Below are 14,210 nucleotides of genomic sequence, written 5' to 3'. Positions count from 1 at the left end.
AATTCGTATGTATATATAATATATATATCTGTATATGTATATATAATAATATATAAAAAAATAGCAAGAAATCTGGAGCAGGCGCACAGCCGCGCCTGCAATCAACCGATAAGGGTAAGGGGGAGCTTTAAATGCTTCCCAGAACGTCGAGTATGGCCTCTAAGGCACGTGGGAGCTTCAATTGGACGTTCGCGGCGGAGCTTTGGCTATAAATAGCCGAGTTCACGCATGACCATTCATCGAAAAATTTTACTTCTTAGAGCAGTCGATTGGGGCAGTGTTGAGAGATTTTGGGAGTATGGTTTTGATCATCGTTTCGTGGGCAACGTTTCTGAAAATTTTGGTGGCCAACGGAGCAGTGAGGAAGGAGATCCAAGCTCGCCGGAAAATCGCGCAATTCACCAGAGCGGAGCCTTCAATCGACAAATCAAAGGTATTTTTAATGTTTTTCTCGTTTTTTAAGGCTGTATTTGGAATCAGAAGGTCGGATATGAGGGGGATATGAGTTTTTTTTTAAGCTCGGGGCAGCCAAGGGGTCGTTGGCGGCGAAGTGGCCGTTGGAGAAGATGCTCATAGTCGAGCGCGTGTAGCCACGCGCCCGCGAGTAGAAAGAAGTCGCATGGCTTTCATGCGCCCGACAGAAAAAGAAAATAAAGAGAAAAAGAAAATAAAATAAAAGAAAAGAAAAATTTTATTTCAATCTGGAATTTTGTTTATGCCATGTTTTATCAAAAAACTCCTGGAAATACTAATTTTATTAATTATTTAAGTAGTTTTTCTATTATAGAAGTAAAGAAAAAAAATAGGATTTTAATTTAAAAAATTCTAAGAAAATTTCAGAATGTTAGAAGTATTATTTAAGGAATATTAGTGAAGAGAAATTGAATAATGTGAAAGTTTAGATAATTATTATGTAATAATTATTTATTTAGGTAATTTGGTTATTATGGAAATAAGGGAAAAAATAGAAATTTAAGTTGGAAAATTTCAAGAAAATTCTAGAATTTTAGAAATATTATTTAAGGAATTCTAGTAGAGAGAAATTTGACTTTATGAAAGACTAGATAATTTTTATGCAATTTTTGAAGAAATAAGGCTTAGAAATAAAGAAAAATTATATAAATTATGAAAAAATAGTGAAATAATATTCTAAAAATAAATTGATGTTTTAGGAGCCCTTGAGGGCAAGAAGATTGAGAAATAGCCGCTCGACACGATTTTCGAGACCGACACGTCTTTCGAGGCAACTTAGCTGTAAGTGTACTATTTCAAGCTTAGTACGAATATATCTTTAAGAATACTTACGTCATATTGACATACTATGAAATTTACCCATCACGTAGATTGCATCCATGACATGACTATGAAATGCATAAATACACGATGATATTGTTGATCACACACATATGAGGCCGTATGGAGTACAAACTGGCACCGCTGCCTTACCAAAGGTGCACCCATACACCCCGACTTCGATAGAGGTGGCCGCTAAAATGGTAGGTAGCCTGAGGGTGCAGTTGACACCTACGATGTAAGACATTACATACACACATGACATAGCATTATGTACTCTTACTTAGATAGTTTATCATCTAACTCGGGTTTGCCCCTAGAACATTCAACGTTCCAGTCAGGACTTGCAGTGATGATACCAAGGTTGGAGATGTGTAGTGATGCGAGATGAGGAAATGTGCCATGTAATAGTTTAAGAATTTTGTACAATTGTTCTATTTTCAGAAGCTTATGTAATAACTTTGTAATAAATATTATGTCCAAATATTCATGTATGTATTGCCATGAGTAGGTTCGATTTAGCTTCCGTTTTGTAATTATTTTCTAGTGTAAACATCTCGTCTAACACTAGATAAGGTTTAGGGGATTTCGGATTAAAAAAAAAAAAAAAAAAGAGACCAAATTTCCTAAGACATAACACGCCCTGAAAAGGTGAGCTGTTATAGGCACGACACCTGGCAATTTAAGAAGGCCTACGTTGATGATTGTTGAAAAAAATAAAAAAATAAAAATTAAATTAATTGAGTCAAGACCTATCTTGTCCCTCTCCATCAATTTGCCTTGCCTTTGCGCAACCATCGTTGCCTTCTTCCTCTACTGTTGGTCGCTCTCTTCTCCTACATTTTTCATCGTCATGGCCACAACCTTGCATCTTTTCCATAGTTGATGGTCGATCAATTTCACTATGGCGGCGACCTTGTGTCTTTTCTATAGCTGACTTTACATCGATCTTATTTCCTATAATTAACGATTGATCGATCCATGCGCACAATGATTGTTGACGACAGTGGCAGACTCTTGTCGGTCAGGGCTCGCGACTTTGAAACCAAACTGACAAATAAAATGTCAAATTAAATAAATTAAAAAACTAAAAAAGGGGAAAAAATCCAAATTGAACTAATTAAAAAATAAAAAATTGAAAAACAAAAATAAGAAAGTACAAAAATGACTCTCTCTTTTAAACCCTAATTTCTTCAACTCTCCGTACCGTCAATTATTCATCGTCAGTGACACCCTTTCCTCGGATCGACAAGGAGAGTCCCTCAAGTCATTGGCAAAATGCCTCTCCGTTTTAACTCTCAATTTCCTGATTCAAAATCTGGCCTCATTCCGCTCAGATTCGTCGGATAAGAGGCGGAAATGAGGAATGGGAAGAGGGAGAGCTGGTGGGGTTGGGTTTGACAAGGCGCAGCGGTGCCTGGAACCTCCGCGGCTGGGGAGGAGTGGCTCGATCTGGGCCCTGGCGTTGCGTGGTTAAGGGGATAGCAATGAGGTTTCTATATTTTCAGCTTTGCAGGCTTCTTGCACGACGTCTGCGGTTGTGAAGATGTGAAACAGCGAATGGAGGTTTACTTGAGCTTGGCACGTTGCAGCGAAATTTCCGATGTGATGAATCAATTGAAAAGGGTATGTTTCGGATTCGAAGTTGCAAATTCTTGTTCTCATTAACATGTTTGTTTATTTTCTTCAGTTGTACTTGCGTGGTTTCGAAATCCTTTTACTTATGTCAGAGTTTTATCTCCATGCTGTGTGAGATTAGATATTGATAGACACGAACTCATGTAACTCTTGTGATGATGATGATGATGAATTCGTGCTATTAGATATTCAGTATGGATAAATTGATTTTGTCCAACTTACAATGCCTTTCTTATTCTTCTATTATTTTTTGAGTTGCTGAGGAGTCTATTACTAGAAAGACCTGGGCCACTTGTCAAATTGTCAAACTGGGAAGATCAGCCTTGGAAGCATTAGCATGAAAGCGACAATATTCTTCCCTGTTTTGTTTGGTAAACTAAATGCCTATCCGAAAGAAATTGACTCACTAAGTGTGACTAAATAATTTTGAATTTGGTATAATAAAGCGAAGTTTCAAAGAAGTGCAAATAGCTTTATAGCTGGTTGCATAAACGGAGGATCTTATCTTTGACCCTTGTCATGTCTCAGCTCTTAAAAAAAAAAAAAAGGAAAAAGAGAAGCAATGGAAGTATATGTATACCCAGAAAATCTCAATCCTTGCATAGCTTGGAGGAGTCTTAAGTCGGCTGGCCAGCCGTTATCGGCCTTCAGTTATTGTAATTTTGACTTGGTTCGCACTGCATGACTTGTCTTGCTTGTTGGACAACGAGTCATTTTCCAAAAGGTTCCTTCCCAAGCAAAAACCAGGGTGTTTTGGCTGAGCCAATGAAGCATTTTCACTGTTCAGCATTAACACCACTGTTGACATGGATGGCCTGTCTTCTGCTTGCTCCTGCGCCCACAATAGTCCCAATTGTATGGTTCGAGCCACCTTGTATGGCGAATACAAATCCCTCACTACAGGATCAATAAGTTCCAGCCTTTTACCTTCTCTCCACAGCCTCCATGCCTGCACAAGCTTCATTTCAGTGCATTTTTATCACAAAATGAAGAAATGAAAGTTTCTGACACTTACATATCTGAGAAGATTAAGATCATGGTCGGCATTATAGAATCCTCTGTTCTTCTTGCCAATTACTATCTCCAAAACCAGTACACCGATGCTAAAAACATCGGATTTCACCGAGAAAAGCCCCTCCATTGCATATTCTGGAGACATTTATCCACTGCATATTCCCACTTAGCGAGATCTCAGTATTTTCTACAAGTAGTGTTGGGGGTTTCTGGGTTCCTTTCCCTTCCTATATGAAGAAAATTGAAAACTTTTTATTATGTTATGAGTCCATTTTAACTTTTAAGGGTTTATGGGTTGTGTTAGAATTTGCATTAGTTAGTATCAATTCTCGGTAGAGGATGTTAAATGTAGTTAGAAGTAAGTTTGCATTTTATGTTTTATGAGTTTAAAATGTAACAGAACTAACTTTTTTAGAGTTAGTACCGATAGGCTTTATTTCTATTTTATTTACATTTAAGTCCCAGTTTTGTAACCGCCTCTATCCCTTATAAATAGAGGCGGGTAGGCTCTCGGGGGATAGGATTTTCAGCATTCATTTTTCATTCTGTTGTATCTTGCGCGAGCTCTAGAGAACTGAGAGAGAGCATCAACTCAGTTCTTGTATTCTTGGGAGGGAGGCTATTGTTTATAGTCTAAGTGTGTGCAAGAGAGAGAGAGGGAGTGCTGTAATCTTGATTGTGCTTCTAGTGGATTCTGTCTCGGTCACGGGCAGTTTGGATGTAGGGCATTTCATGCCTGAACCAGGATTAGTTCTTGCCTCTTTTATCTTTATGTTATTGTTGTGTTTTGTTCTGATTCCTATTATCCTATTACTGTTTTCTATCGGGTGAGTGTTGGCTGCGAGAAAGTTATAGTTCTTGTGTGAATAATTGGTCCTAGACTCAACAATTTGGTATTAGAGCTTAGGATTTCACATAATTACTTTCAAGATTCATCCAAGAACCCTTAAAACAGTCTTAGAAAACTTCAGAAATGGCTATGTCTAGTTCCGCATCAAGATACGATATTGAAAAATTTAATGGCTCAAATGATTTTTCTTTATGGAAAATAAAGATGCAGGCCCTCCTTGGAAATCTGGATTTAAAGGAGGCGCTAAGAGAGGAACCAAGGGATAAAGAGAAAGTAGGGGATGAGACTAAAACCCTCTCGACAGAACAGAGAGCAGACATAGAAGAGAAGGCATTTAATACCCTAATTCTTAGTTTAGGAGATAAGGTGTTAAGGGAAGTATCTAAGATGATTACAACCTTAGAAATCTGGAAGAGATTGAACAATCTTTACTTAACAAAAACCTTGTCAAGTTGGTTATATGTAAAGACTAAATTCTTTACATTTAAGATGAAAGAAAACCAAAAGTTGCAAGATCATATAGACGAATTTAATAAACTTTGCCTAGACCTAGAAAACATCAACGTTGAATATGATGATGAAGATAGGGCACTAGTTTTATTACATTCTTTGCCTCGGTCATATGAGCACTTTGTTGATATTCTACAACATGGCAAAGATAAGCTATCTTTAGAAGATGTAATAGGAGCCCTAAATTCTAAAGACTTGAGGTATAACCATGAAGAAAAATCTTCCAATGGTGATGTTCTGATTGCTAGATCTAGGAGTTTCAAAAAGGATTTCAAAGAGAAAAATAAATCTAGATCTAAGTCAAGAAATGGGAGGGGTCCGGTTAAGTGTTATCACTGCCAAGAAAAAGGGCATTTTAAGAGAAATTGTCCAAAGAGGAAGAAAGATTTTAAGGAGAAGAATGTCTCGGATGGTAGAGCTTTTGGGTATGATAGTTCTGATGCACTAACAGTGTGTGAGAACTCGGTGAAGGAAATGTGGATCATGGACTCTGACTGTTCCTTCCACGTGACACCCAATAGACACTAGTTTGTAAATTACTAGGCCATTGATGGGGGTAAGGTCCTTTTAGGAAATAATTGCGAGTGTAAGGTCCTAGGAATAGGAGATGTAAACCTTAAGATGCAAGACAATACCTATAGGACCCTTAAATCTGTGGGACACATCCTTGAATTAAAAAGAAACTTAATCTCTCTTGGAGAATTAACTAAAATTGGTTATAGTTTTAAGATATCCCCAAAGGATCCTTTGTGTGTATGAAGGCCAGCCAGCAGAATGGGATATATATTCTGCAAGCTGCTGCATTAAATGGGGAAGCAGCAATTGCTGGTGATAAGGCAGCCACATCCTCTAGATTATGGCACCTTAGGATAGCTCACATTAGTGAACTTTAAAGAATTAGCCAAACAAGGGATGTTAAAAGGAAACCAAGTGGCAGACCTAGATAAGTGTGAATCCTGCATATATGGGAAGTCCACTAAGGTAAAATTCAATAAAACCGCTATACACTCATCTAAGGGACCCCTAGATTATATCCATAGTGATTTATGAGGACCTTCCCAAACTATCACTTATGGTGGAGTTAGATATTTTTTGTCCATAATAGATGATTTTTCTAGAATGGTATGGATTTATGTTTTGAAAACAAAAGAACATACTTTTAAAGCATTTAAAACATGGAAAACCATGATAGAGAACCAAAGGGGGAGGAAGATAAAGACCATTAGGACTGACAATGGTCTTGAATTCTGCAATAAGGAGTTCACAGACCTATGTAAAGGGAGTGGGATAGTTAGGCATTTGACTGCCTCGGGAAATCTTAGACAAAATGGCCTTGTCGAGAGGATGAATAGGACTCTCCTAGAGAGAGTTAGGTGTATGTTATTCCATGCAAACCTCTCAAAGGCCTTTTGGGGAGAAGCTGTGAACACTGTAGTCTGTGTACTTAATCAATCTCCATCGGCTGCCATAGAATTTAAGACCTCCTATGAGAAATGGACAGGTCATAAACCTAGCCTAAAACATCTAAGGGTATTTGGGTGTATTGCATATGCCCATGTAAAACAAAGAAAGCTGGAACCTAGAGCTCAAAAATGCATTTTTATGGGATATCCAGCTGGGGTAAAAGGGTATAAACTATGGAGTCTAGAACTTGAAAACCAAAGGATTTTAGTTACAAGAGATGTCATCTTTGATGAGAAATCTGTAGCTAAGGGTCTGCATGATAATGGTGGTAAGGAGCCATCATCTACAATAAGAAATGTAGAGATAGAATGGCAGGAAAACTCTCCTAGTGCAGAAACATCTGGCTCTCATAGCCAGGACTTGGATCATCAGGTAGATTTAGAGGAACCCATAGCTGACCAAGACTTTGACCCTCATGAAGAAAGAAAAGAGGGATCGGATGTAGAAGATGAGCTTGACCAGCATAGATATAATATTGCTAGGGATAGGCAGAAAAAGCAATCCAAACCCCCTAAGAGATATGGGCTTTCAAACCTGGTTTCCTATGCATTTTCAAGTGCATTAGAGGTTGTAGGGGAGGAACCACAAACATATGAGGAAGCTATAGCCTCTTAAGGATTCAAGTAAGTGGATTGAGGCTATGAAATCAGAGATTAACTCTCTAAGGAAAAATGAAACCTGGACCTTAGTTGATAGACCTAAGGGGCAGAGAATAGTGGGGTGTAAATGGCTCTATAAAATAAAGGAATGAGTTGGGAGTGATTATAAGCCTAGATATAAAGCTAGGCTGGTTGCAAGAGGCTTTACCCAGGTTGCAGGAGTTGATTATAATGAGGTTTTTTCCCCTATGGTAAGGCACACCTCAATTAGAGCACTCCTTGCAATGATAGCCTATATGAACCTAGTGTTGGAACAAATGGATGTTACGACTGCTTTCTTACATGGAGAATTAGATGAAAAGATTCTCATGGAGCAGCCAAAGGGGTTCAAATCTAAAGGAAAAATAGATCAAGTTTGCCTTCTTAGAAAATTCCTATATGGGCTAAAACAATCCCCACACCAATGGTATAAAAGATTTGAAACTTTTATGATTGAACATGGGTTTATTAGGAGTTCATATGATTGCTGTGTATACTTTAAATAAGTATCAAACAGCATATTCTTGTACCTCCTGTTGTATGTTGATGATATGTTGATTGCAAGTCAATCAAGGTAGGAAATCCAATAGTTAAAGCTGGATTTAAAGTTAGCATTTGAAATGAAAGACTTAGGAGAAGCAAGGAAGATATTGAGAATTGAAATTAAGAGGGATAGAAAGATAAGAACCCAAGGACTATCACAAGAGAATTATCTAAGGAAATTAATTCAAAGATTTGGTATGGCAGAAGCAAAGGCTGTCAGCACACCGTTTGCTTAGCACTTTAAGCTATCAGCAAGTCAATCTCCTATAAATGAGGATGATAAGGCAGAAATGAGGGACGTTCCATACTCTAGTGCAGTAGGGAGCTTGATGTACAACATGATCTGCACTCGGCCAGATCTCGCCCATGCCATGAGTGTGGTTAGCCGGTTTATGGCAAACCTAGGGAAGGCTCATTGGGGAGTAGTTAAGTGGATGTTCAAGTACCTAAGAGGATCATTAGATACTGGTTTAGTTTATGGGGGAGCAGGAAAAGAAAAAGAAGTCAAGATCCTAAGATACTCCGATGTAGACTATGCAGCGGATCAGGATAGGAGATCAACTATAGGCTATGTCTTCAAGATTTGGAATGCCACAGTGAGTTGGAAGGCAAGTTTACAACATGTTGTAGTCTTATCAACTATTGAGGTAGAATATATTGCCCCAGCAGAGGCAATAAAGAAGGCTATGTGGTTAAAAGGGCTTTTAGGAGAATTGCTAAGAAGGGAGGTAGATACAACCCTAAAATGTGATAGCCAAAGTGCCATTCACCTAGCTAGAAATCAGGCACACCATGAACGCACAAAACATATTGATGTACAATTGCATTTTATCAGGGAAATACTTGACAGGAAGTTGTTGAAACTGGAAAAGGTGGCAGGAGAAGAAAATGCAGCAGACATGTTCACCAAGGCCGTCCCAGTAGCCAAGATAAAGCACTGCATGAAGCTACTTAATGTAGCTTAAAGAAGGCTAAGCAATCAAGTTTAGAAGAAATCTGAGAGATAGCAGGAAAGGAAACAGATTCAGAACCTGGAAGACTGGAGATTGAAGACTCAACTATTGCAAATTGGTGGAGAAAATTGTTAGAATTTGCATTAGTTAGTATCAATTCTCGGTAGAGGATGTTAAATGTAGTTAGAAGTAAGTTTGCATTTTATGTTTTATGAGTTTAAAATGTAACTTTCTTAGAGTTAGTACCGATAGCCTTTTATTTCTATTTTATTTACATTTAAGTCCCAGTTTTGTAACCGCCTCTATCTCTTATAAATAGAGGCGGGTAGGTTCTCAGGGGATAGGATTTTCAGCATTCATTTTTCATTCTGTTGTATCTTGCGCGAGCTTTAGAGAACTGAGAGAGAGCATCAGCTCGGTCCTTGTATTCTTGAGAGGGGGGCTATTGTTTATAGTCTAAGTGTAATCTTGATTGTGCTTCTAGTGGATTCTGTCTCGGTCACTGACAGTCTGGATGTAGGGCATTTCATGCCTGAACTAGGATAAGTTCTTGCCTCTTTTATCTTTCTGTTATTGCTGTGTTTTGTTCTGATTTCTATTATCCTATTACTGTTTTCTATCGGGTGAGTGTTGCCTATGAGAAAGTTATAGTTCTTATGTGAATAATCGGTCCTAGATTCAACAGGTTGTTTTGTTTGACAAAATTATGAAGTCCGTTATCCCTTTAATTGTAGGGATTAGGGTTTTCTATGCTTAGCTGTATTCAAGAAAAGTGTGGCTGAAATTTGATACAGAAAAATTAAGGCAAGTTCGTTGCAGTAGTTTTGTTCAAGCCAACAGAAGCAATGTCATTGTGGTCAAATTTGGCTGAGTTTTGGCCACAAGGTAACTAACTTGTAGCATTTCAATTTTTTTAGTGGATTTAATCATCAAAGTTCTCTAAATTTAGAGTTTGGTGTCTGAATGGCATCCTCTGTTTTGGTTGTAGTTTGCCAATTTTTGTAGTTGTTTTACTTTGTTTCTTGGAATCAGGTTGTGTACCCGTTATTGAGTTTGGAGTAGGTTCTGCCCGTTCATTCATTATAGTGAAGGTTGTAAAGTGGAATTTCAGGTCCTGTGGTTTTTCTTAGTCAGTTTTCAAAGAGGTTTTCTGCATTGATTATTGTGTGTAAGAGTCTGATTGTGCTTGCTTTTATATATTACTGTTATTCTTTTTCTCTTTGCTCATCAATTGGAAGACACCTGAGAGCGAGTGGGATTGTACTTACTATGTTCCTACAACTCTTCTTGTATTTGTTTCTGTCTGATCACTTCCAAAAATCCTTGCCATGCCAAAATCTGATATTTTCGAGTTCATTTCTCTGTCAAGTAATATGTTACTTGCTTTGAGGTCTCTGTGAATGATCCTAAATCTCAAGTCTTGGTGAAGATAGAGAAGCCCTCGAGCAATCCCACAGATGATGCTAAAGCACTTTTGCGAATCCAGCAATGGGCATTTCTCTGTCTGCAAGATTTTCACTTCCCAACTCTTAAAACATGCTCAGTAAATCTGTCATTTCTCGTTCTAAAGGTATAAAGAGAGTGAGTCAGGGACTCGCCGAATAAAATGAAGTCCAGGCTTTTGTTTTCCATGTATTCATATATCAACATCTTTTCTTCCATCTTTACGCAGCAACCAAGCAGGTGTACAAGGTTTCTATGCTGCAGCCTTGCAATCAATTGGACCTCGTTCTTGAATTCGTTTGCCCCTTGACCAGAATTATTTGACAGTATCTCTTCACTGCTATTTTCTGGCCTTCTGGTAACATACCCTGGTATCCCAACAAAAGCATTTTTGTCAGTTAGACATGAATAAATTATAAGAATCTTATAGAAGATAAGATCATGAATAGAAATAACTAAAGAGTTAGAATTCATATTGCCAATCCTACGTAATGAAATAAAGACTTATATGCTGCTGTTATTTACTGTGTTGGCAATTTAACTTCTGTAAACAATGCCGAAACCAGCTTGCTTTAGCACATTTTCACTGCAGAAATTCTGTTGCCATTGCTATGGTAGGGAAGTCAAACAATGGTAGCTCTAGTTCATCTGATGCGCTCTTATCACAGTATACTCTTCTGTTTACTATGATATGTTGACTTCTTCTATGTCTACCTAAATTTTGATAGTGAGAGAGAAAATTTGAATGCCGCAAATTTTGCTTAGTTAAGTATGAGATATATGGTATTGAGTTCCTCGGTTCCTCTGTGTTGAATCTTCTCTCTCAGTGTCTTTTGTATTATCTTTCTCTGCCGTACAGAACATATGCCTAATGCTACTATGAAAACACCAGCACCAACTGCAATGCCGACAATCTTAACGGTTTGTCCAGTTTTACCTCCTACTGAAACGAATAAGAAGATAATTATTGTTAATTCCGTGGCATGGTGTGTTAAAATACAATACCAGCTTGTGGAACAGTTTTTTGAAGACCGAGTCCACCGCTTGGTTTTAGCCGACTTTGAATTGTGCAAGTTGATTTTTTCCTATTTTTTAGTTGAGTCTAGTCATGGAGTTAGTGGGTCACTATTGCTGAAAAGAAGGAGAACGTGTCATTGAGTTTGTTTCCTTGTATGCCTATACAAGGCACTCTAGTTGCATCAAATAAAATAATCCCTTAACATCATCTATTTTGTTGTTTTGTGAGATTTCTTCTACAAAGTACACTTCTTCTATCATTTATATTTAATCTTCTGCCCTTTGATATTCAACAATCTGGTATCAAAGCAAGAATGAGTGATCTTCAAGTTGTCGTCGAAATTAAAAAGCTCAACAATCAAAACTACAATTCTTGGTCGACATGCATGACATCTTACATGCAAGGCCAAGACTTGTGGGAAGTTAATAACGAAAGCGAAGTTACGCAATCGGCAACAGAGGATGTAAATGGTACGTTGCGGAAGTGGAAGATAAAAGTGGGCAAGGCGCTATTCGCTTTAAAGACTACGGTTGAAGAAGATGTGCTAGAGCACATCCAGAATGCCAAAACCCCCAAAGAAGTTTGGGATACCTTAGCCACGCTTTTCTCAAAGAAAAATGACACAGGGCTTCAACTTCTAGAGAACATACTATTGTTGATAGCACAATGTGACATGATAGTCGCTCAGTACTTCCACAAGGTGAAGTCACTTTGCCGTGAACTTTTTGAGTTGGATCTAGAAGCTCCAATCGGGGAAACCAAGATAAAGAGAATAATTATCCATGGCTTGAGACTCGAATATAGGAGCTTTGTTGCTGCAGTACAAGGATGGCAAAAGGAATCATCATTTGTTGAGTTTGAAAATTTGCTTGCTGGTCAAGAAGCCTTAGCTAAGCAAATGGAAGGAATTTTGCTGAAGGATAAAGAGGAAGCGCTCTACATTAACAAAAGCAGAAGAAATTCCAAGCAGCACACCGTTGGTGGATCTAAAAGGAATGAGGACAAGGCGAAAAGTCATCAAGGTGAAAGGAGCACTTGTTCTGGGGGAGCTTCGAAGAATCATGGCAACGACATAAAGTTTGAAGGGAAGTGCTACAATTGCGGGAAGAAGGGTCATATGGCAAAAGATTGTTAGTCGAAGAAAAGGAGGGTAAATCACACCAAAGGTCACTAAACTTTAGTGTGTTTTTTATTTTGGTCACTAAATTTTAATTCTTTTTAATGTGATCATAGAAGTTTAAAAAGTTTTGCAATGTGGTCACATATAAGATTTTCTAGCTAATGTGGCAAATAATAAAAATTATTGTACAATGACAACTAATCAAAATATGCCACGTGTCAATATATAATAATATTATATTAAAATATTATTGTACAATATTTTTATTATTTGTCACATCAGCGCCACGTCACCCACTCCGGTTATAAAGTGACTGAAAAATCTTATGTGTGACCATATTGCAAAACTTTTTAAATTTCTATGATCACATTGAAAAGAATTAAAATTTAGTGATCAAAATGAAAAACACACTAAAGTTTAATGATTTTTGATGTAATTTACCCAAGAAAAGGATCGTGAAGAGTAATGCTGCTACTTCCAAAAGCGAAGATGAATGGGATGTTGAGGCGCTTTTTGCTGTAGAAAAGGAGGAGTTAACTCTCATAACAACAACGTTTGAACAGATCGGTTATGAGAAAGATTGGATCGTTGACTTGGGATGCTCAAATTATATGACAGGTGATAAAGAAAAGTTGCAAAATTTGTCAGAATACCAAAGGAGCCGAGTGGTGGTAACAACCAACAACTCAAAGTTACCGATAACTCATATCGGTAATACGGTAATCTCTCCTCAATATAGTGCTAATGAGGTATCACTTCAAAATATCTATCTTGTTCTAGGTATGAAGAAAAATCTTCTATTAGTAGCACAATTTACATCTTTAGGCTATTTTGTTCTATTTGGTCTGCAAGATGTGAAGGTATTTCGTGACCTTGAGACTATAGGAGAGGAGTGATGGAGGGGCGGAGACAAGAGTCAGTGTATGTGATGTCTGCAGAAACCGCATATGTAGACAAGATGAGGAAGAATGAGATAACAAACTTATGGCACATGCGGTTAAGTCATGTTAGCTATCCCAAGCTAAACGTGATGATGAAAAAGTCGATGCTGAAGGGACTTCCCCAACTTGAATTAAGAACAGACACAATCTGTGCAGGATGTTAGTACAAGAAAGCACATCAGTTGCCGTATGAAGAGTCCAAATTTAAAGCAAAATAACCATTAGAGTTAATTCACTCTGATGTGTTTGGACCTGTTAAGCAAGTCTCCATCGGTGGGATGAAGTATATGGTGACCTTTATTGATGACTTTTCCAAGTATGTGTGGGTTTATTTTATGAATGAAAAATCTAAAACTTTTTCAAAGTTCAAAGAGTTCAAAGAGACAGCAGAATTTGAAGTTGGTAAGAAAATTTGTTGCCTGCACATTGACAACGGGGGAGAATATACGTCAGACGAGTTCTTCAATTTCCTTAAAGAGTGTCGAATCTGCCATTAGTTCTCATGTACCAACACTCTGCAACAAAACGACGTAATAGAAAGAAAGAATAGGCACCTGACAAAAATATGTCGAAGTATGCTTCATGCGAAGAATGTTTCGGGACGATTTGGGTAAAAGCAATGAAGACTGCAACTTTTGTGATCAATAGGCTCCCTCAACAATCCTTTGAAAAATTGTGGAACATGAAACCTACAGCTAGCTATTTTCATGTTTTTGGATGTGTGTGCTATGTATTTGTACCTGATCATTTACATAGCAAGATTGACAAAAAGGTTATTAGATGTA

General features: G+C 37.8%; 1 protein-coding gene across 4 annotated transcripts in view; it reads right to left on the bottom strand.

Annotated features, from left to right (window-relative positions):
• Positions 1-3,350: 3,350 nt before the first annotated feature.
• The window catches only part of LOC127807354 (receptor-like serine/threonine-protein kinase SD1-8), an 87,210-nt gene continuing 76,350 nt past the window's right edge, over positions 3,351-14,210 (bottom strand). For 2 of the 4 annotated variants that reach the window (XR_008024648.1, XM_052345106.1), the window contains one exon: positions 8,777-10,714. Coding sequence is in view for 2 of the 4 variants with exons in the window: in XM_052345115.1 (XP_052201075.1) it covers positions 3,569-3,880; positions 3,947-4,090 (456 nt within the window). In the remaining 2 variants the exon portion in view is untranslated. Of the gene's footprint in view, positions 3,881-3,946; positions 4,173-8,776; positions 10,715-14,210 lie in introns of those variants that run through there. The other 2 variants (XM_052345115.1, XM_052345113.1) reach the window with 2 other exon arrangements.

This window comes from Diospyros lotus, chromosome 8 (genome assembly GCF_014633365.1).
Source record: "Diospyros lotus cultivar Yz01 chromosome 8, ASM1463336v1, whole genome shotgun sequence".
In the NCBI taxonomy this organism is placed as follows: domain Eukaryota; kingdom Viridiplantae; phylum Streptophyta; class Magnoliopsida; order Ericales; family Ebenaceae; genus Diospyros; species Diospyros lotus.
This window is presented reverse-complemented; position numbering and strand designations above follow the sequence as displayed.